This window comes from Sus scrofa, chromosome 2, assembly GCF_054392235.1.
Source record: "Sus scrofa isolate SSC_HxYL_T2T_F1_AM1 chromosome 2, Sscrofa_HxYL_maternal_Yorkshire_Landrace_v2.0, whole genome shotgun sequence".
Classification (NCBI taxonomy): domain Eukaryota; kingdom Metazoa; phylum Chordata; class Mammalia; order Artiodactyla; family Suidae; genus Sus; species Sus scrofa.
The window spans coordinates 85,798,879-85,820,313 of record NC_139384.1 but is presented as its reverse complement, the minus strand read 5'-3'; the positions used below and the strand labels follow the sequence as shown (position 1 = coordinate 85,820,313).

General features: G+C 53.0%; 1 protein-coding gene across 18 annotated transcripts in view; it reads left to right on the top strand.

The window, feature by feature from the left end:
• Nucleotides 1–7,997: 7,997 nt before the first annotated feature.
• The window catches only part of CELF5 (CUGBP Elav-like family member 5), a 50,045-nt gene continuing 36,607 nt past the window's right edge, over nt 7,998–21,435 (top strand). For 17 of the 18 annotated variants that reach the window (XR_014837803.1, XR_014837801.1, XR_002341694.2 and 14 more), the window contains exon 1: nt 7,998–8,325. Coding sequence is in view for 11 of the 18 variants with exons in the window: in XM_021084138.2 (XP_020939797.1) it covers nt 8,067–8,325 (259 nt within the window). In the remaining 7 variants the exon portion in view is untranslated. Of the gene's footprint in view, nt 8,326–8,746; nt 8,951–21,435 lie in introns of those variants that run through there. The other variant, XM_085013305.1, reaches the window with a different exon arrangement.

Sequence of the window (21,435 nt, the reverse complement as noted above, 5' to 3'; positions counted from 1 at the left end):
TGTGTGGAGCTGAGAGTGGGGAGTGGGGGGAGGGCAAGAGAGGCTCCAGGGCTTTGGTTGGTGTTTTTCATTCTGCTCTCAGTGTGATGGGGAGCTCTGGGGAGGGGTGGGCCAAGGAGTGGAGGGCCTTGGAGAGGCCGTTGGCTCCTGAAGGCTGGTTATGAAATTGACCCTGCTCTGTACCATGAGCATCCCGCTGGGTCCCCATCAACCCTGGGTAAGAGTACCCTAGGGAGGACATTGCACCCCCCCCCAGTTGAGACCCCAAGGGAGTCACATCTGGTGGCCTCAGTCTCTTCCCGAGAGTTTTGAAAGCTATACAACAAACATCCTGTGAAAGCACCTCAGTCTGCCCCTTTTGCACAGGAGCATCATTCATGGTCTGTAACTCTCTCATTCTTTTAAAACTGTTCACACGCATGTTTTTGAATTCATGGACAATATTCATCATTGCTTGGTATGTGACCTACACATATTTTGTGGATGGCATCATACTGTCCTCTTGATTAACCCTTGCTTTGGTATCTTTCACTCACATGCACAAACTCCTTTCTCCTGCTGTGTTCTATTCTGTTCTCAGAAGGTGCCACAGTTTACCCACCTGGTGCCCTGCTAATGAATAGACACACCATCGCAAGCCTCATAGGTGCCTCTTGGTACACTGGGAGGGAGTGCGTTTAACCAGAGGTCAGCAAACTGCAATCTGTGGCTGAGTCTGGCCCACTGGCCATCTTTGTAAATAAAGCTTTATTGACACCCAGCTGTGGCCACCGCCCCCTCCCACCACTGCCAACTGTGTTTTTTCACTGCAGGGCCCGCAAACCCCCAGTGCTTACCCTCCCGGCTCTTTCCAGGAAAAGTCCATGGTCCCCAAGCTGCCCTCTGATTTCTGTCCATTCTCATCATGGGAAACCTCAGGCTGCTGCCAGAACAGAGTGGCTCTGTGGTCCTTTTGCACGGGACACATTTCCATCTCAGTTCTGAGAGTCACTGATGGTTTTAATCACCCTTTGACCCACAGAAGGTCCAGAGGAAGTCTGAGCCAGGGGAGTCCGATAGAGGAACTGTGGTTCCAAGGGGCAGGGGAAGCTTCTCCACCCATGGTTGGGACGCTCAGGGCATCCCAGTCCACGCCCAGTGCCACCTGAGGATGTAGGACCGAGGCCGAGGGAAGAGAGGAGAGGTGCTCACAGCCAGGGCCAGGCAGATGGTCTTAGCCGGGCCTGGGGCCAGCCCACATGTGTGGTTCTGAAGGGGGAGATCCAGCTCGTTGCCCAGTGCTTTTGCTTTCTCCTTGTTTGCTTGTTTTTTTTTTTTTTTTTCTTTCTTTCTTTCTGTTTTCTGAGTTTTTATTCTGACATAATTTCAGATTTCCAGAAAAGCCCTAGGAATAATACAAAGAGCCTCCAACCCCTTCATCTATTTTGTGTGTGTTACCACACTGGCGTTCTCCATGTCTCTCTCTCTCCCTGTGTATCTGTCTCTCCCTGTCTCTCCACCCCTTCACTCCTAAATCCATCAAAGTGTCTTTCCTTAAACCCAGGGCATTCTCCCTCCTCACCGGACAGTCAGGGCATGGGCACCGATAGGATACTGTTAAAGAGTTACAGACTTTACCTAGATGTTGGCCATTGTACCCAGCAGTGAAGAATATTCCAGATCAGGCACTGCATCCTGGTTCCTGTCTAGCCACCTTTACCCTGGAATGCCACGCCCTTGACATTTTGGATGCATCCTGGCCAGGTTTCTGTGGACAGCCCCTCTCCGGGCTCTCGGGGCCTTTCACGGGCCTGGGTTGGGCTTGTGCGTTGGGGTGGGAGTAGCCGTCATGGAGTGAAGAGAGGGCATCGCTCCTGACCTCGGGGTGATGTCGTTTCTCTCGGACATCTCATGGGAGAGTCGCTGTTTCCCCCCTTGTGATTCATAAGCAAGTTGCAGGTGATCCTTTAGTCTCTGCAAACCCTCCTCCTCCTCTATTGGCAGCGCCCATTGACCATTCCTGCCCGAAATGCCAAACGGACTTTCCTTCCATCCCTCCTCCCAAAGGTCCTCGTCGAAAGCATCACATACCTGCATTAATCTCCAATTTACAGAGGACGAGAGGGAAATCCAGGCAAATGAAGTGTCTTGCCTTGGGGTCTTGTGGCAGAAGGGCACAGTTGGCTTTCAGTTTTCTGTATTAAAAAAAAAAAAAAAAGCCTCATTGAGATATAGTCACATACCTTAAAATTTACCCTTTAAAAGTGTATATAGTTCAGTGGGTTTTAGTACATTCACAGTGTTGTGCGACCATCACCTCTAATTCCCAAGACATTCCATCACCCCCAAAAGAAACTCTGTCCCCATGAACAGTCACCTCCATCCCCTCCACACCCCCTGACAACCAGGAACCCACTCTCTGTCTCTGTGGATGTGCCTGTTCTGGACATTTCACAGAAACGGAATCCTACAATGTCTAAACCTACGCAGATTTGATTGCAACTTGCCAGAACACACTGAGGCTGGCTCATTAAGAAAAGAGAATTTGGAGTTCCTGTCATAGCTTGGTGGAAACAAATCTGACTAGTATCCTTGAGGATACTGACTAGTATCCCTGGCCTTGCTCAGTTTGTTAAGGATCTGGTGTTACTGTGGCTGTGGTGTAGGCCGGCAGCTGCAGCTCTGATTCAACCCCTAGCCTGGGAACCTCCGTATGTTGCGAGTGTGGCCCTTAAAAAAAAAAAAAGAAAAGAAAAAATATATTAATCTCTTTCTCATTCTCACTTGAAGGGGGGAACCTGACAACTCCTGAGTTCAGCATGGCACATGCCCACACCCTCTTGTTCCCAAGCTCAAATTCCCAGGGAAAGAACTCACTGGCTCTGTGGGGGCAGGTGTCCACTCCTGTGGCCAGAGGGGTGAAGCCACAGTATGTTTGGGGTGGGGGGGTAAGGGACCACCACCCACTGGGTGGCATGCTGGACCCCCATTCCTATTTCCATCCCCTTCTTCCTTCCTCCCCCCACCCAGGCTTGCTCAGAGGGGGCCAAGGTGTTCTTCAGACGCCCCTTCCCCCGCCCCATCTAGAAGGTGGAGTTTGTTGAGAGAGGGAAGAGTGAGGGGTTGGCCCAATGAGAAGTCCTTTCCCATCCCTGGAGACCAGGGAGAATTGGGGTCCCTGCAGAAAGGTGGACGGTCAGGTCCTTCCTAGTTGAGGGAAGGCAATGGGGCTGGGGGCGTTGAGAACTGGAGATCTCTGGCTGATTTCTGTCCCTAGGTGTGTGAAGGTGGAAGGTGTCTAGGGTGGGTAGGGACTGTGGTGTAGTGTTTTTGGGGAGATGCATCCTGAGCCCCTAGGCCGTCATGAGTTGGGGGGGCTTCAACCTCCTGGGAGTGTGCTAATAACAACTTACATAGCCTGGGCAGTGAGGTTCTTGGAGGCATGGAGGGAACAGGTCCAAAGGCCACCAGAGTCCAAGGGGACAGTCACAGCTGACCATCACCCAGGAAGACATTCAGGCCAACTGCGGAGACCACCAAATGGCAGAGGCTACTGGCGCAAGATAGCTCCCAGAAGACCCCCCCCCCCCATCCACCTCCCCTTCAGTAGAGACAAGCAAGGCAGGGATCCAGAAAGGACATTTCTCTTCACGGACTCAGTCCTTTTGCACCCATGGCCAATGAAAGGAGTCTTGGCATCACACATCAGGTCGGGAGCATGGTGTATGTCTCCTTGCCCCATGGCTGTCCCTCACCTGGAGGCTTGTTAGAAATGCAGTCCCAGACCCCACCACAGCCCTGCAGGATCAGGATCTGCGTTTTTAACAAGCCCAGGTGGTCTTGCCTACACCTGAGAGGTGCCAGCGTGGACTTTGCCCTCTAACCCCAACACAGCCCCTCTGCCCAGGGAAGTTCCCTACCTGTCCACGTCAGCAGTTCTCACCTTGGGCCATTCTGCCCCCAGGGGACTCTGGACCATGTCTGGGAACATCTGTGTGGTCACAACTTGGCGGGGGGGTGGGGCTCCACTGAGTGGGTAGAGCCATTGGTACTGCTCCATCCCCCACAGGGAATGACCCAGCCCGCAGTGTAGACAGTTTTCCCTTAAGATGAATTTATTTTAAGTTTGTGTAATTATTTTGAGAAACCCTATTCTAGGAGATAAACACAGAGCAAGGGCAAAGGTCCTGAGACAGGTTTTTGATGACAGATCCAGAGAGCCAGACACCTTGCCGGAGGCTTCCCAGCCCCAGGGCCCTCAACAGGCTCTGTTCCCACCCTCACTGCCTTTTTTAAGTAACAGCCCAAACCGTGGGCCTCCTGCCATAATGCTGACGTGACCAGATTTCCTCTGGCTATAATGATCATTTAGATTCAGCCTCAAGGGCTCCAAATGCTTTCGGGTGCACAGCCCCAGTTTTCTCTGCCTCTGATATGGCTGAGGTGTGTCAGGGAATAGAATAAACTCTAAGGATGTGTGTTGTTCAGGAGGCAGCATGCTGACTTTAAGCTCCCAGGGGTCAGACTCAAGCTAGACTGGGCTTTTCCCCACACTCCAGTGTAAAGAGTCTGAGAAAAATGCCTCTTTGACTCACAGAAGAACGGGCGGAGTTTTATTTTTATTCTTTTAAATTACTCTCTCAGCACATCAGAGGACCACAGGGCTTGGGTCTCCATGGAGACAGAGCCTGTCTCCCACCCTGCTCTCCCAGCCCAGCCAGAGGCTGAGCCCAGAACCAGGGGCTGGGCAGAGCCAAGAGGTGGAATGTTTTAAGAGGACCCTGGACCCTCACCCAGGCTCTGCTCCCCACCCAGTCCTGGCATTCTGCTCCTGTCTGGGGGTGGGCGGGTGCCTGCCTGTAAAAGCCATGATAGTAGCCATTTACTGAGCGCTAAAGATGTTCTGGGCTCCTATGCTGAGCCTCACCTATTAGCTCACTGAACCCAGGCCAGGAGTTTCACCCTCTTCAGTCTCACATAGCAAATGAGACCAAGGCTTGCCTATCTAAAGCATGGGGAAGGTGGTGCAGAATCACAGGATGCATGTAGGCTCTGGAGTCCAGCTGCCTGGGGTCAAATCCCAGCACTTTCACTCTGTGACCTTGCCCAAGTGACGTGATCTCTCTGAACCTCAGTTTCCCCCTCTGTAAAGTAGGTATAGAAATAGTACTTACCTCTGGAGTTCCAGTCATGGCTTAGTGGTTGGCGAACCCGACTAGCATCCATGAGGATGTGGGTTCGATCCCTGGCCTCGCTCAGTGGGTTAAGGATCTGGCATTGCCGTGAGCTGTGGTGTAGGTCGCAGACACAGCTCAGATCTTGCGTTGCTGTGGCTGTGGTGTAGGCCGGCGGCTACAGCTCTGATTCGACCCCTAGCCTGGGAACCTTCATGTGCCGCTGGTGCAGCCCGAAAAAGACAAAAAGACGAAAAAGAAAGGAGAAAGAAATAAACAGTATTTACCTCTTAACACTTGCTCTGAGGTTGAGCTCACCTGGGGAGCAAAGTCTAAGAGGACGCCCCAAACTCCAGCATCAAGATAAAGAGTATTTTAATGGGATAATTTTCAGAAAGCTAAAAATAATGCTGAAGAAGGTCCACAGTGAACAAAATGTCAACATTTTAAATAGAATCAGAATTATTGAGTTTTCTTTTGGCTCAGTGTGACACTGTTACTGATCCTGTTTTTGTTTTAAAATAAAAACACAAAAAATAAATGAATTGGAACCAAAGTCAGGGTGAGTAGAGGCCCCAGTAGCCCTCAGTGTGGTGCTCTTCCTGCTGCAGCTACTGACCTCCCTGTTTCTGCAGCCTGTCCAACAGCTTCCTGCCTCAGGGCCTTTGCACTCAACCGCCTCATTTTCATGAAGGATATACATATATCCTTCAATGGAAAATAACTTGATATATCTTTTTTCAGAATATTATTATTATTATTATTATTATTATTATTATTATTATTTTGTCTTTTGCCATTTCTTGGGCCACTCCCATGGCATATGGAGATTCCCAGGCTAGGGGTCGAATCGGAGCTGTAGCCACCGGCCTACTCCAGAGTCACAGCAACGCGGGATCCGTGCCACGTCTGCGACCTACACCACAGCTCACGGCAACGCCGGATCCTTAACCCACTGAGCAAGGGCAACCCGCAACCTCATGGTTCCTAGCCGGATTCGTTAACCACTGCGCCACAACGGGAACTCTTTTTTTATTTTTTATCTTTTTTTTTTTTTTTGCCTTTTCTAGGGCCGCACCCGCAGCATATGGAGGTTCCCAGGCCAGGAGTCTAATCGGAGCTGTAGGTGCCGGCCTAACGCCACAGCCACAGCAACGCGGGATCCGAGCCTCATCTGCAACCTATACCACAGCTCATGGCAACGCCGGATTCTTAACCCACTGAGCAAGGCCACGGATGGAACCGGCAACCTCATGGTTCCTAGTCGGATTCGTTAACCACTGTGCCACGACAGGAACTCTCATCATTTTATCACTTTTTTAGATTCTACATGTAAGTGATATCATATGATATTTATTTTCTATGTATGGCTTATTCCACTTCATGTGATAATTTCTAGGTCCATCCATGTTGCTGCAAATGGTATTATTTCATTCTTTTTATGGCTGAGTAGTATTCCATTATATATATATGTATACACACACACCATATCTTTATCCATTCATCTGTCAATGGACGTTAGGTTGTTTCCGTGCCTTGGCTGTTGTAAATAGTGCTGCTATGAACATTGGGGTGCATGTGTCTTTTTGGATTAGAGTTTTCTTCTTTTCCAGATATATGCCCAGGAGTGGAATTGCGGATCATATAGTAGTTCTATATTGAGTGTTTTTGTTTTTGTTTTTTGTCTTTTTGCCATTTCTTGGGCAGATCCTGTGGCATATGGAGGTTCCCAGGCTAGGGGTCTAATCGGAGCTGTAGCTGCCAGCCTACGCCAGAGCCACAGCAATGCAAGATCCAAGCCGCGTCTGCGACCTACACCACAGCTCACAGCAACGCCGGATCATTAACCCACTGAGCAAGGCCACGGATCGAACCCACAACCTCATGGTTCCTTGTTGGATTCGTTAACCCCTGCTCCACGACGGGAACTCCTATATTGAGTGTTTTGAGGAAACTCCACACTGTTCTGCATAGTGGCTGCACCAATTTGCATTCCCACCAACAATGCATGAGGGTTCCCTTTTCTCCACGCCCTCTTCAGCATTTATTACTTGTAGACTTTTTGACCATGGCCATTCTGACTGGTTTGAGGTGATACCTCGTTGTGGTTTTGATGAAGAGTTTTTAGCAAGGGTGACATGACACCCACAGAGCACTTGGCCCAAATGTGCCCATATCCTTGAAAATATTTTGAACAGTATGTGCACATGGCAAGTGTGGCAAAAAGTGTCACTTCTGGATGCTGTTGACATAACAAGATTGCTATTTCTGTTTTAATAAATTACAAACTTAAAAGTGCTGATGGCAGTGCCTAGTACATAGTATTATCAAAGTGTTCTTTCTTGTTGCTATTATTACTATTATTATTATTCATGAGTTGTAACAAACATGCCAGGGACAGCCCTGTAAATGCCAAGTAAGCACCCTGTAGAACTGTGCGCTACTTTTAGTTTTTACTGTTGTTATTAGTGGGAGGAGCCTGTGCCACCTGGAAGCCTGGTCTGTCCTGCTTTGCCGTCACCCACCCAGAAAACAGCGGCTACGGACCGGCTGGCCTCAGTTTACTGGATCGGACTGGGCGCCAGGATGCCGGATGTGGGATTCAGGATGTTCCGGGTGCGATGCGGGATGCGCGATGAGCGCGGAGGCGGGATGGGAGATGGGCGATGCGAGCCGGGGGGCGCCGCCGCCGCGAGGCGCGCTCTGGCCGCCAGGGGCCGCTGCGGAGCCGCCCTTTTGTGGTCCTGATGCTGGAGCGAGCGGGCGCGCGGAGGAGGGAGGAGGGCGCGGGGACCGGGCGGGAGGGAGGCGGGAGGCGGCGTCCGTCGCTCCAGCTGCGAGTCCGCCCGCCGCCCGCCGCCGCCGCCGCCGCCGCCGGCTCGGTCCCGCGCCCGCTGCCTGCCTTCACCCGCCATGGCCCGCCTGACAGAGAGCGAGGCGCGCCGGCAGCAGCAGCAGCTCCTGCAACCGCGGCCCTCGCCGGTGGGCAGCAGCGGGCCCGAGCCCCCCGGGGGGCAGCCCGACGGCATGAAGGACCTGGACGCCATCAAGCTCTTCGTGGGCCAGATCCCGCGCAACCTGGACGAGAAGGACCTCAAGCCGCTTTTCGAGCAGTTCGGCCGCATCTATGAGCTCACGGTGCTCAAAGACCCCTACACGGGCATGCACAAAGGTGGGCACCCGGCCCCCTCCCTCCCCTCCGCTCTCCTCCCTCGGCCTCCCCACCCCACCTTCCGGCATCTTCTTCCCTCCAACCCTCCTCTCCTCACCTCCTCCCTCTGCTTGCCTCTGCCTCGGCATCATTTCTTCCCCCCCTACCCCGTTCCTCCCACCCCCTCCTCCCCCCCTCTGGGGGTGCAGCTGACAGATCCGAGCTGGCCCCCTCCCCTCCTCCGCCCCCTCTCCCTCCCTCCCCACCTTCCGGCATTCTCTCTCTCTCTTCCTCTCCCTCTCTCTCTCTCCCTCTCTCTTTCCTTTTCTCTCCTCTCTCATCTCTCTCTACCTCCCATCCTCCCCCCTCCAGCATCCTTCTCTCTCTCTCCCTCTCCCTCCCATTCCCTCTACACCCCCACCCCTTCCTCCCTCCCTCACCCACTCTTTCCTGCCCCTTTGCTGGGGGAGCTGCCTGAACACTGCCACCCCTCCTTGCCCCCCGATTCATTTGGCCTCTCCAGGCCCCGTCGGGGAAGTTTGCACCTCTGGACTCCATTGCTTTGGTCATTTTCACAAAGCCAGGCCGGCGGGGCAGGTCCAGCCGGCCGCGGGGGACACGGATGCCCAGGATCCCGGGCTAATCGGTAACTACAAAGAAATCGGGGTGGGGGTGTGGGGGTGCATGGAGCTAAGCCAGTCTGGGGGGAGCACCAGCCTCCGGTGGTTAAAAGGCTACCGTTCGCCCTCCTCCTCTGCCCACCCTCTCTGTTTGGATCAGCATTCCCCCCTCCATTTCTCTATGCTTCCCCCACCATCACCGCCTCCACCTTTGGCTCAAGTTAAAACTAGCCAAGCCTGTTAGCAGTGTGTTGAGGGCTGAGGCCAGAGACGACGAGCATGGACCGTCCATCTGGCAGAGCCCAGATCCTGGGGTGGACAGGGAGGTGTGGGTGACTTGTGAGCCCAGCGGGGGAGGCAGGTGGGGTGGGGAGGCCTGCCTGCCTCCCTGCCACCTGATTCTCTGATGGCATGCTCGGAGGGGGTGCCAGGGGCTGTGGCCCCAGCCCTGGGCTTTGATCACGGCCCAGTATCTGAATTGGGGTGGCCCAGACAGTTCTCCTGGCAGGGTAGGGACTAGGGGTGGGAACAGTGAAGGCTTTGTGCTGACACCCCTGGCAAGACTCTGGAGGGACTTGGGGGTGGATCAGGGACCATGACCTATTTCACACCCCATTTGTCCCCTCCCTCAGTGTGGCAGGCATGGTAAGCATGAATGCATGTGTGTTGGATGAATGAATGAATGAGTGGATGAATGAATGAATGAATGACGAGTCGAGACAAACCATAGCAAGGGTTTGGTGGTTTGGAGCCTAGGCCTGTCACTTCAGCTAGACCCTCCAGCTGGTACCCTGGGGGAGGAAAGCGACCCCTCCCATCCCCCACCTCTTTTCAAATCCTACCATCACCAAAAAAAAAAAAAAAAAAAAGGAAAAAAAGGGCCTGGAAAATCTAACTCCTCCCTGTGGCCTGGGAGGGCAGAGTGCTCACACCCAGGAGACACACTAAGTGTCCATGGCTGTATAGAGTGTTCCTTCCCCCGCCCCCACCCCCTGTGTGTCTGAAGGACCCATTTCTAGAAGGATTCTGATGATGGGGGATGTCCACGTGGCCCCCCCAAATGTTGATTTAAAAGGCTGTTGATGAGCTCTGTGTCAGGGAGACAGATGGGGTGCAGGGAGATGGAGATGCTTGTGGTCCTCCCCGCCTTTCTCATTTTAAAATCCCCCTGGGGACCACCCCACCCCCACAACACGGAGAGGTGAAGGAGGGACTGGCTGAGTTTTCACCTGGATAAGAGCCTCAGTTTACCTGCTGTTAACAGAGCAAGGTCTCAGGAATGTAAGGTTACTTTTTTCTGGAGAATATTGGAATTGGGGGTGCCTCAGGGTGTTTCCCATTTGTGATCTTTCCTTGGAGAATGAAAATTAGGAAGCTGGGTGTCTACGACACCCCGCCTTCACCCTCCGCTTTTCACAAGTCCTGACGGAAATGGAGGTTTGGGGGTAACGGAGGTGGAGGGCCTTCTGCTTAGAACCACCTCCAATATCTCAGGACACAGATGGGTCCCCCTACTGACCCCACCTGTGCTGGACCTGGCAGGGCCTTATCTGTAGGAGGGAGCTGGGTGGAGCTAGAGGTGGGGAGCGTCTCCCAGGAGCCAGGATTGAGACCTGTGTATGGAGCTTAACTGTGTGACCTCTGATCAGTGGCTGCCGCTCTCTGGACCTCAGCCAAAGAGAAGTGAAGTGACGAATGAAAAGTTATGTTGTGGGGAGAAGATCCAGGCACCTCCCACAGACACTTATCTGGTTTAGTTTCTGGAGAGCCTACAGGGTGCAGGGGGCCTACTGGGGGTCCTGGCTGGGATCAGTGGGATGGGAGTGCACATGCCAGGTTGTGAAGAGAAATACCCTGAGAGCCTTCTGGGCCCCTGGAGGCTGGGCATTGGGGAGCCGAAAGGGCCGAAGTGAGGTAAAATGAAAACCTCCATTGTGGTCCCCCTGACCCCAGCCCCTGGCACCTAGTGGGAGAAGGGCCATCTAGTGTCGCATTATTCTCATGATCACCATCTCACCCTAAATTTTCACATTTGGGGACTGTTTGATCCCCACTGTGGTGGGCTTGCGAGCATCCATGCATTTCATAGAGAAGGGAAACTGAGGCTGGGAGGGCAAATACTGGATCCCACAACTGTCACACACCTGTCCACCTCTTCTGAGGCCAGAAGCAGAAGTATATCTGTGTGGTGAAAGGTGGGGGGATGACAGTTTCCCCCAAGCCAAGGGGGAGGACCCCAAGCGGTGGTGTTGGGAGCCGGGGGCGGGGGGGCGGGGGGCTGTGACATCTGACATGGTCAAGGGCAGGGGCACTGCAGTTCCTAAGGGCCTGTGCAGTGGGGCCTTGCTAGGGCGCAGAGAAAGGCAGGGGTTCCCGGGGCTCTGGGGATAGGGCAGGGGTTGGGGGAGAGGGTAGGGTAGGAAGTGAAGCTTCCTCTGAAAGGGTGGGCAGGCCTTGGGCGCTGGCTTTTTTGTTTTTAAGAGCGAGAGATGAAGACAGAGAGAGATGGAAAGACACAGCTAGAGCAGAGAAGGAGAGAGATACAGAGGGAGGGGGAGAGAGAGGGGCCGCCCCCAACCCCCACGCACTGGGAGAGGCAGAGAGAGGGCGGGGTCGGGGAGAGAGATGGAGAAGGGGGAGCAGGGAGGCTGCAAGACCGTTTCCCTGTCCGGATCTATGCCTCACCCAGAGAAAGAGGCCTCCCTGGGTGCCCCCAGTGCAGCCGAGAGCTCAGGCCAGGAACTGGGGGGCTCCGGCTGGCCAGTGAGCAGTCATCACCCCCTCCAGTCTTCTGCTGGGGGACAAGCCCCCTCTGGGACCCTCCCTCCAAGGGGCCTGAGTGCACGTGAGCACTCCCCGCCCCCCCCGCCCCGACACACACACACACACACACACACACACACACACACCCACACACACACACACACACACACACGGTGCCTGGTGTGGCTTGGGCTGTCCCTCACCCGATCAGGCTGAATATTAATGCCCATCCTGCCCGGGGCAGGCGCCCGAGATAGGACTCGTCCGCTGCCGCTCAGCCCCCATTTATGGTAATCACATATGCATTTGCATGTTAATGACAATATTTGTCTTAAAGCGGAGGTTGTGAGGGGGGCCAGTGCAGGTGGGGAGGGCTGGGTGGGGGCCTGCGGTTTCCATGGGAGCGCCAGCTGCTCGACTGGCGGCAGGGGGGAGGCTGGAGCACGCCGAGCTCTGAGGCGTGAGATTCCGAGTGTGACGTGCCAGCCCCAGGGAGACGGCGGGATGGGCGGCCGGCAGGCGCTGCCTGGCGGGGGAGGGGGGGAACCGAGGGAAGGGACAGCGGCAGGGAGCTGGGGCGAGCCACCAGGGCTGGCTGTGTGGTTTCAGGCCAGGCACCCCCAACCCAGTGCCTCAGTTTCCCCATCCACCCAACCAGTCATTGGTTTAAGAGGCCTTTATGAGGCCCCCGGAGCCTTCCGGGTGACTGTGACATCGTTTCTGGCTTCCTTCAGGCAGAGCATGAATGGAGCGCTTACTGTGTGCTGGCGTTTTTGCAGGGCTTAGATTCTTTGCGAATTGAATCCCTGTGGGCATGATGGAGTCAACAAGCCATGAATCCATCTACCCATATAACCAACATTTATTGAGAGCCTGCTGTGTCCCAGGCTCTGTTCTAGACCCTGGATACAATCTTGGGCAAAACAGATAAAAATCCTCTCCCAGACCTCTCCCACCCCCAGATCCCATATGGTGAGGGACACAGTGAGGAAGGCGGAGGATACAGGGTGCTGATGTCAGGGCTGTGATGGTAGAAACATATCATCAGGGATACATAAGAGGAGGTCCCAGCCCCTGCAGGTACAGAGACCAGGGGGCGCTCCCTGGAGAAAGCAGTCAGTTTGGGAGAGCAATTAAGATGAGTATGGATTCACTGCATCTTGCTGGCTATGGAAACTTGGGCAGCTGTCTTTAACTCTTCAAGGCTCAGCCTTGTCATCTGTAGACTTGGGAGACCAGTAGTTCCTGTTGTGGCTCGGCAGGTTAAGAATGCAACTGGTATCCATGAGGTTGTGGGTTCAGTCCCTGGCTTCGTTCAGTGGGTTAAGGATCTGGCATTGCTGCAAGCTGCAGTGTAGGTCTTAGATGAGGCTCTAATCTGGCATTGCGGTGGCTTGTGGTGTAGGCTGGCAGTTGAAGCTCCTGTTCAACCCCTAGCCTGGGAACTTCCATATGCCAAGGTACAGCCTTAAAAAGACCAAAAAAAAAAAAAAAAAAATTGGGAGACCAGCGGGGCGCTCTTGACACAGGACTGGGCACAGAGTCCGTGCTTACTATATGACTAAGCTGAGACCTGAAGGGTGAGAAGATCTGCTGCTGGGGTAAGGTGTTGCTGGCAGAGCACGTGCAAAGGCCCAGAGCAACGCTGACTCAGGGAAAGTTCAGGCAGGGGGTGGGGGGTGGGGCGGAGCTTTTGCCCTGGTGGGAAAACAGCAAAGGGTTTGGGAGCCCCAGGGTCCCCTTCTGATGGGGGTGAATATCTGGCAGGGCTCCTCTGAGAGCTTCTGGCATGGGTTGGGGGGTGGACCCATGAGCTATCGCTGAAGTAGTCTTCTGGCTCTTCACCCCTGATACTGGCAGATGAGACCCTGGCCATTAGGAGCACTCAGTAGGACCATATTCACTCATTTAGCCAACACTTCCTGAAAGCCTTTTGGGGCCTTGCCTTGTACTAAGCAAGAGAAATCTGAGATCCTTCTGATGGAGAGACAGAACTAGACATTGGCCCCTCCAACTGTAATGGTCAGGGTTGTATCAAAGGGAAGGGGTGCAGAGTTGAGGGAACTGGATAGGAACTTGAAGGCTTTGCCTGGGAAATCTGGCTGCATGGAGGAGGGGCATTAGAACTGGGGCTTTGTAGGATGAACAGGAGCATGCCAAGCAGAAAGAACATTTATTTATTCACAGAAGCACTTACTGTGTTGTGGGCCTCATTATGGGTGTGAAACACAGCAGTGAGTCAGCTAGGTGGATGTCTCTGTCCTCTGAATGTGGACAGAGGGAACTGGGTCTGCAAAGGCCTGGAGGTGTGAAGGGACAGAGCTGGAGTAGAAGAGGAATTAAGTGATGCACGGGGGAAGAGGCCAGAGAGTCAGCCTGGGCTAGATCCTGAAGAGCCTCTCATGCTGGACTGAACTTGGACTCTTCCCTGAGGGTACTAGGGAGCCATAGAAGAATTTAGAACAGAGGAGGATCTCAGACCTCTGTGGAAAGGGAGCCACAAGTCCTGTTAACTGTCATTGCCACTATCAGCCTCCCAGCCTTACTGAGGATATGTACACTTCCTACATACCTGGATGGATAAAAGAGTGTGCGATGAGAGGGACGCAAAGAAGCAGACATGTGCTCAGGTCACAGTGTTTCTTAGAAAACTAGGTTCCCCTCCCCCCCATGCATAGATGCAAAATTAGGGTTCAGAGACAGGTGACACCCATCCCCAAGTCACACAGCAATATAGCCAGGCATCACACCTCCCAGCCTGAGACTTGACCTACTTTGGAAAAGAAATAAAGGAGACAGAGAAAGAGATGTGATTGTGGAAATGTAGACTCAGGGTGAGAGTCATCCAGGGATGCTGACAGTCCTTGGATTAAAGGTGACCCGCTCCAAAAGGGGAGGCTTCTAGGTTTTGAAGACACTGACCTAGCAATAGTCCTGTTGATCTGTAGTCATGGTGATCATCGCTGACATGTAAGCTCTATGAGAGCAGGGACCGTGTCCTGTTCACCATTTTGAAGTAGAGCCTGTGGATGAACAAGAGTCTGAGGGAATGACAGTGTGGGAGGGTGAGGGGGTGGTTGAATAGGGGAGGGTGGGCTGGCTAACAGATGGAAAAATCGATGGATACATGAGTAAATATGTGCAGGTGTGAATGGATGGATGGGTGACAATGATTTGGTGTGTATGAGTGTATTGCTGGATGATAGAGTGGGTAGTGGATGAAAGGCTGAATGGATTGATGGAGGGATAAGTAGGTGGGTAAATGGATGGATGGATGGGTGGATAAATGGATGGATGGGTGGGTGGGTAGGTGGATGGATGGATGGGTGAAGGGATGAATGTATAGATGGATGGATGGTAGGGGAATGGGTGGATAGATGGATAGATAGGTGGGAAGATGGATGAATCAATGGAGGAATGCATGGGTAGATGGATGACGGATTGAAGGATCAAAGGTGGACACTCCCCAACATTTACCACTGCCCCCCCACCACCTGGTGAATAAGAATGACCATCAGCTTTGTAACCCGACAGGTTTGGTTTCTATTCCTGGCTCTGCTTTTTTATTTCTGTGGGATCTTAGACAATCCACCTTATCTATTCTGAGCCTTGGCGTCCCCATTTGTAAAAGAGAAAGAATATTGATAGTTGCCTTACAGAGTAGTTGTAAAAATTAAAATTAACTTATAGGATGTGGTTAATGCAATCACTATGAGTAGTGTCTTGCACTTGGTTGGTGTCAGTCAGTGGTTAGGCAACCAGATAGTCAACAACTGTTTGTCCAGTCTCTGGGATGTCCCAGGCACTGAGCTGGGCTCTGGGGACACAAATCAATCCAAGGGGTAGAGGTACTGACAATAAATGAGTAAAGAGAAAAATAAGATGTGGGTAGGAGTGAATTGCTATGGAGGAAATAAAATGGTATGTGTGACATTGGAGGATTGGAGGGTGACAGCTTACTTCAGGGGACTGAAGGTGTCTGAGGAGGCAGCGCTTGGGATGAGACCTGCAAGACCAAGGAGAAAGTTGTTCTACAGCCAAGAGAAAAGCATTCCAGGAGGAGGGCACAGTATGTGCAAAGGCCCTGAGGTCAGAATAAATCAGCTGGGTTGGGAGAACAGTGGCCCATTTGTTTGGAGCAGAGAAAGGGAGCGACAGGGAGGAGGTGAGGGCAGGGCGAGGACAAGGCAGGTTGTGCAGGGTCTCACATGTCTTGGAGAGGACTGGGCTTAACTGTGAATGAGGTGAGAGCCTGGAGGGTTGTGGGCAGGGAAAGGACAGAGTCTCTTAGGAGGAGCTCCATGTCTGGAAAACATGGATGGGTTCTCCATTTTCTAGGTGGGGAAACTAAGGCACCAAGTGTCCCAGAATGTGGCTGGATATTTCTGCCACCATGGCTGAGCCCAGCTCCTCTGAGGGGCTCCTAAGAGATGACGGGTTGTCTGGGGATGTTGAGAAGGGTAAATGTATGAGCACCCCCAACCAGCCTCCTGCTTCTCCCAGCAGCCTTTGATGGTGGGGTTTGCACATCTGAGAGGTGACGAGGGGCCACTCATCAAGTCCTTGTCCCTGACCCTCTGCTAGGAGGAGGGGCCAGAAGAGACATTCCCACCACAGCTGGGGGTCTTTAGATTAACCTTATAGACAGTGGGGAAATGCAGGCTCAGAGAAGGGAGGGCACCTCCCTAGGGACACACAGCATATTCATCATAGCATTGTCTACCCTGGAAGGGATCTGGCAGCATCTAGAGCTACCCCAAGTGGGTGCGCAGGGCTGCAAGGTCATTTCTTCACCTACCTGCCCAACCCCTCTCTCAGCTGTTTTTTTTGAGTCCTGCAACTGTGTGCCACTTTTAAACGAACCAGACCTACTGTGTGCCCGTGAGAAGCACAGTGCATTGGGAGAAAGCGGACAGAATGGCTGAGTTGGTTCTAAGGGTTCTGATGTGTGTTGGGGGAGAGGCAGAGAGGGGTGTCTGGGGTCGAGGGTGAGCCTGGGTTGAGGGCTGGGCAACATCACATAAAGCACATCCCATAAGATGCCACCTCTCACCCCTCAGGATGGCCTTTTTTTTTTTTTTAATTTTTTTTCTTGTTTTTTGCTTTTTAGGGCCACACCCATGGCACATGGAGGTTCCCAGGCCAGGGGTCGAATCAGAGCTACAGCTGCTGGCCTACACCACAGCCGCTGCAATGCCAGATCTGAGCCACCTCTGTGACCTGCACCACAGCTCACGGCAACGCTGGATCCTTAACCCACTGAGCAAGGCCAGGGATCAAATCCGCAACCTCATGGTTCCTAGTCGGATTTGTTTCCACTGAGCCACGATGGGAACTCCAGCACGGCCTTTATGAAAACAAAACAGAACACAGCAGGTGTTGTTGAGGAGGAGAAGTCAGTTGGAACTTTTGTGCAGGGCTGGTGGGCATGTGAAATGGTGCAGCCAGGGTGGAAGACAGTCTGGTGGTTTGTCAGAAAGTTAAACACAGAGTTACCATGTGACCCAGCAATTCTGCTCCTGGGTACAGACCCAAGAGAACCGAAAGCGGGGAGATACTTGTACACCCATGTTCACAGCAGCATGAGTCACAGAAGCCAAGAGTGGAATCACTCCAAGTGTCCATCAGGGGATGATGGATAAACAACATGTGGTCTATCCAGACTGTGGAATATGATTCAACCTTGAAAACGGAGGAGCTTCTGACACCTGCTGCAACATGGATGGACCTTGAGGACGTGATGCTCAGTGAAAGAAGCCAGACAGAGAAGGGCAAAGACTGTCTGATTCCACTCCCAGGAGGTCCCTAGAGGAGTCAGATCCATAGAGACAGGAAGGAGATGGTGGGGCGGGGGCTGCCGGAGGGGGAGTCGGCATTTCAAGGGGACAGAGTTTCAGTTTGGGAAAATGAGAAGGTTTTGGAGATGGATGGTGGGGATGGTTTCAGGACAATGTGAATGTACTTAACGCCATGGAGCTGTGCCCTTAGAAATGGTGAAGACGGTGAATTTTATGTTATGTGTGTCTTTAGATTGTGATTTGGGGAAAAAGCTGCCTAGAGGAAAGATGGGAATATCAGGGAGGGATTGGAATCCCAGAGTCAGGCACCTGGAGGCGTGAAGGGGGCTGTGTGTCTGGAGAATTACAAGCAGAGGGACATTAAGGGCAGTGGAGAGAATGTTGAAGAAAGTGGCCAGGACACAGCAGTGGTGAGGTTGGGAAGCGCTGCTAAGGCTGGCGATCTTGGCTTTGACCTGAGGCCACTGGGGAGCCATGGCAGGGTTTAAAGCTGGGGAGGGACATAGGCAGATGAGAGCTGAGTGGGGGGATGGTTCTTTGGTGGCTTGTGTGGAGGGATGGGGGCAGGACAGGAGGCCACAGGTCAGGGAGGCTTCCCAGCCGTTGTCCAGGTGGAAAGGGTGAGGCCTGAGCTGGGCGTGGAGGGGAAGGACCAGCTAGAGATACTTTTTTGCTAATTTTCTAGAACCGCACCCGTGCCATATAGAAGTTCCCAGGCTAGGGGTCAAATCAGAGCTACAGCTGCCGGCCTAAGGCACAGCCACAGCAACGCAGGATCCGAGCTACATCTGCAACTTACACCACAGCTCATGGCGACGCCAGATCCTTAACCCACTGAGCAAGGCCAGGAATCGAACCCAAGTCCTCATGGATACTAGTCGGATTCGTTTCCGCAGAGCCACAATGGGAACTCCTAGAGACACATTTAAACAGTCAAATCAGGAGTTCCCATCATGGCTCAGTGGAAACGAATCTGACTAGAGTCCATGAGGACGAAGGTTTGATCCCTGGCCTTGCTCAGTGGGCTAAGGATCCAGCGTCGCCATGAGCTGTGGTGTAAATCGCAGATGTCAGATGTCTGATTCTGCGTTGCTGTGGTTGTGCCGTAGGCTGGCGGTTACAGCTCTGATTTGACCCATAGCCTGGGAACCTCCGTATGCCATGGGTAGTGTGGCCCAAAGATACAAAATAAACTAAAATTAATAAATCATCACCTCTTGGTGGGGGGAGGTGAGGAATAGGAGGGATCTAGTAAAGTGAGTGTCACGTAGCAGATCCTGCATCTAGAGGACACCAGGCTGTGTCTGGAGACATCTGTGGCTGTCACAACTTGGGGCTTTGAGTGGGGGTCAGGGATTCTGCTCCACACCCCCAGAGCATCCAGGATACCCCTCCCCAGAGGGATGACCCGGCCCTGATGTCAGCAGTGCTGAGGGGGGATACTGATCTAGCATGATACCACCATTCTGGCCTGAGCAGTTGCTGGTCAGTGTGGTGTGATGGAGACAAATCCTCAACGGTGCTCAGGACAGAGACTTGGAGTCACCCCCTGACTCTCCCCTCTCTGTCACGCCTCCCTACCCCTCCCTCCTGATAGCTATGCCTTCTAAACTTCTCCAGAACCACTAATTTCTTCCCCCTCTCCTGTCCACCCCGTCATCATCCACCTGGACCAGCTTAGTCTCCTCTGCCCTGGTCCCCCGTCCTCCTCCCTCACCCTCACCATCTGTCCTCCCTGAAAACGCCACCAGAGGGTGCCCGTGAGCACCTGGGTCAGTCCCCGCCCTCCTCTGCCACAACCCTCCAGGGCCCCTACCTCCCTGAGGGTAAAAGGCCAAGTCCTTCCCTGTAGCCCACTAGGACCAGCATGATCTGCCCTGTCCCCTCACTGCTCTCACCTCCTCCCTCTCTCCCCCTCACTCACTCTGCTCTAGCCATAAGGACTCCCTCACTGTTCCTCCAACACACCAGGTACAGTCCTACCCCAGGGCCTTTGCACAGGCCATGCCCTCTGCCTGGACCACACATCCCCCAGATAATCACATGCTGTCTCCCTCATCCACTGCAAACTTAACCTTCTCAGTGAAGCCGTCCCTGCAGACATGATGTATAATGTCAGCCACTCTCCAGCACTCCAAATCCCTCTTCCCTGCTTTCCTTTATTTTCTGTGAAGATGAAAACTGTCATACCATAGACTTTACTTTTTTATTTTATTTGTTTTTCTCTCTTCCCAATAGACTAGAAGCCCTATTTAGATGGGATGTTTTTGCCTTTCGTGTTTACTGCTATGTCTCCAGTGCCTAGAACAGTGCCTGAAATACAGAAGGTGGTTGGATGGTTAGATAAGTTAATGGATGATAAATGAATAGGTGATGGACGGATGGGTGGGTGGATGGACAAGCGGATGGATGCTCGGTGGGTACCCTGAGGAGGGAATCACTGGTGCAGTGATGGTGACTAAACCTGTTGGAGGAGTCAAGATGGCTGCAGACAGGAGATCAGGGGTCCAGATGAGCCCTGAGAAGCCCCAGTGTATAAGGCTGGGGTGGAAGAGGGGGCAGCAACAGAGGCTAAGGAGCAGCAGCCAGGGAGGTAGGAGGTCAGCCCAGAGACTATGTACCCAGTGAATTGTGAGCCCTGTGTCCTTGGTCTTGCCCCCAAAACAGGAACTAATGTGTTTATAAATGGAGGGAGGAGTCATGCATAGGGAAGAAGTTCCCATCAGCCCCACTATTCTCAGCAAAGTTGGGGATGACTTCAGGATAAGAGGATGGAGGGGGAGGAGGAGAGAGTGGCCCCAGAGCAGAAGGGAGTGTCTCCTATCATCCCTAATGGATGGTATTATGACTTCTTTTCTTTCTTTCTTTTTCTTTTTTTTTTTTTAGCTTTTGAGGGCTGCATCTGCAGCATATGGAGATTCCCAGGCTAGGATCGAATCAGAGCTACATCTACACCACAACCACAGCAACATCACCTCCGAGCCTTGACTGCCACCTATACCACAGCTCAGGGCAACCCCGGATCCTTAACCCGCTGAGTGAGGCCAGGGATTGAACCAGCAACCTCATAGTTCCTAGTCGGATTCGTTTCCGCTGCACCATGACGGGAACTCCGATGGTATTATGGTTTTATGGATGAGAAAGTGGAGGCTCAGAGAGGTCAAGTGGCTGGCCCAAGATCACACAGCAGAAAGGCATGGGGCAGGGTTAGATCCCCATCTTTTTTTTTTTTTTTTTTTTTTTTTTTTTTTGCTATTTCTTTGGGCCGCTTCCGCGGCATATGGAGATTCCCAGGCTAGGGGTCTAATCGGAGCTGTAGCCGCCGGCCTACGCCAGAGCCACAGCAACGCAGGATCCGAGCCGCGTCTGCAACCTACACCGCAGCTCACGGCAACGCCGGATCGTTAACCCACTGAGCAAGGGCAGGGACCGAACCCACAACCTCATGGTTCCTAGTCGGATTCGTTAACCACTGCGCCACGACGGGAACTCCCCAGATCCCCATCTTGAGTCACTAGATTAGAGCTGGATCTAGAACCTGGGGTGCCAGCATGCAGGGGTGGGATCAAAGAGATTTGAGATTAGAGGTTCACACATGGGTTTCGGCTGAGGTCCTGGCTGGGCAGGGGAGGAGGAGATGATAGTGACCAGGGAGAAATGAACAAGGCTGTCTTCCTGCAGCTGTTTCTCCGCACAGCAGGTGCCTGATTGGTGCTCAGGAAATACTGACTGACCCCATGCTGGGCATGGTGGGGGAGGGGAGGGAGAAAAGTGAATCAGATTCGGTCGCTGCCCTCAAGGAGGTGGTCTTGCTATTGGCAGGTCAGTTGGGGAGCAAAAGCATTCATTCAGTCAAATAGTATTTATTGAGCACCTGCTGTGTGCCTGGCACTATTTACCCCAAAATGAACAAAACACAAACCTCTTCCTATCCTCTTGGATGAGACATT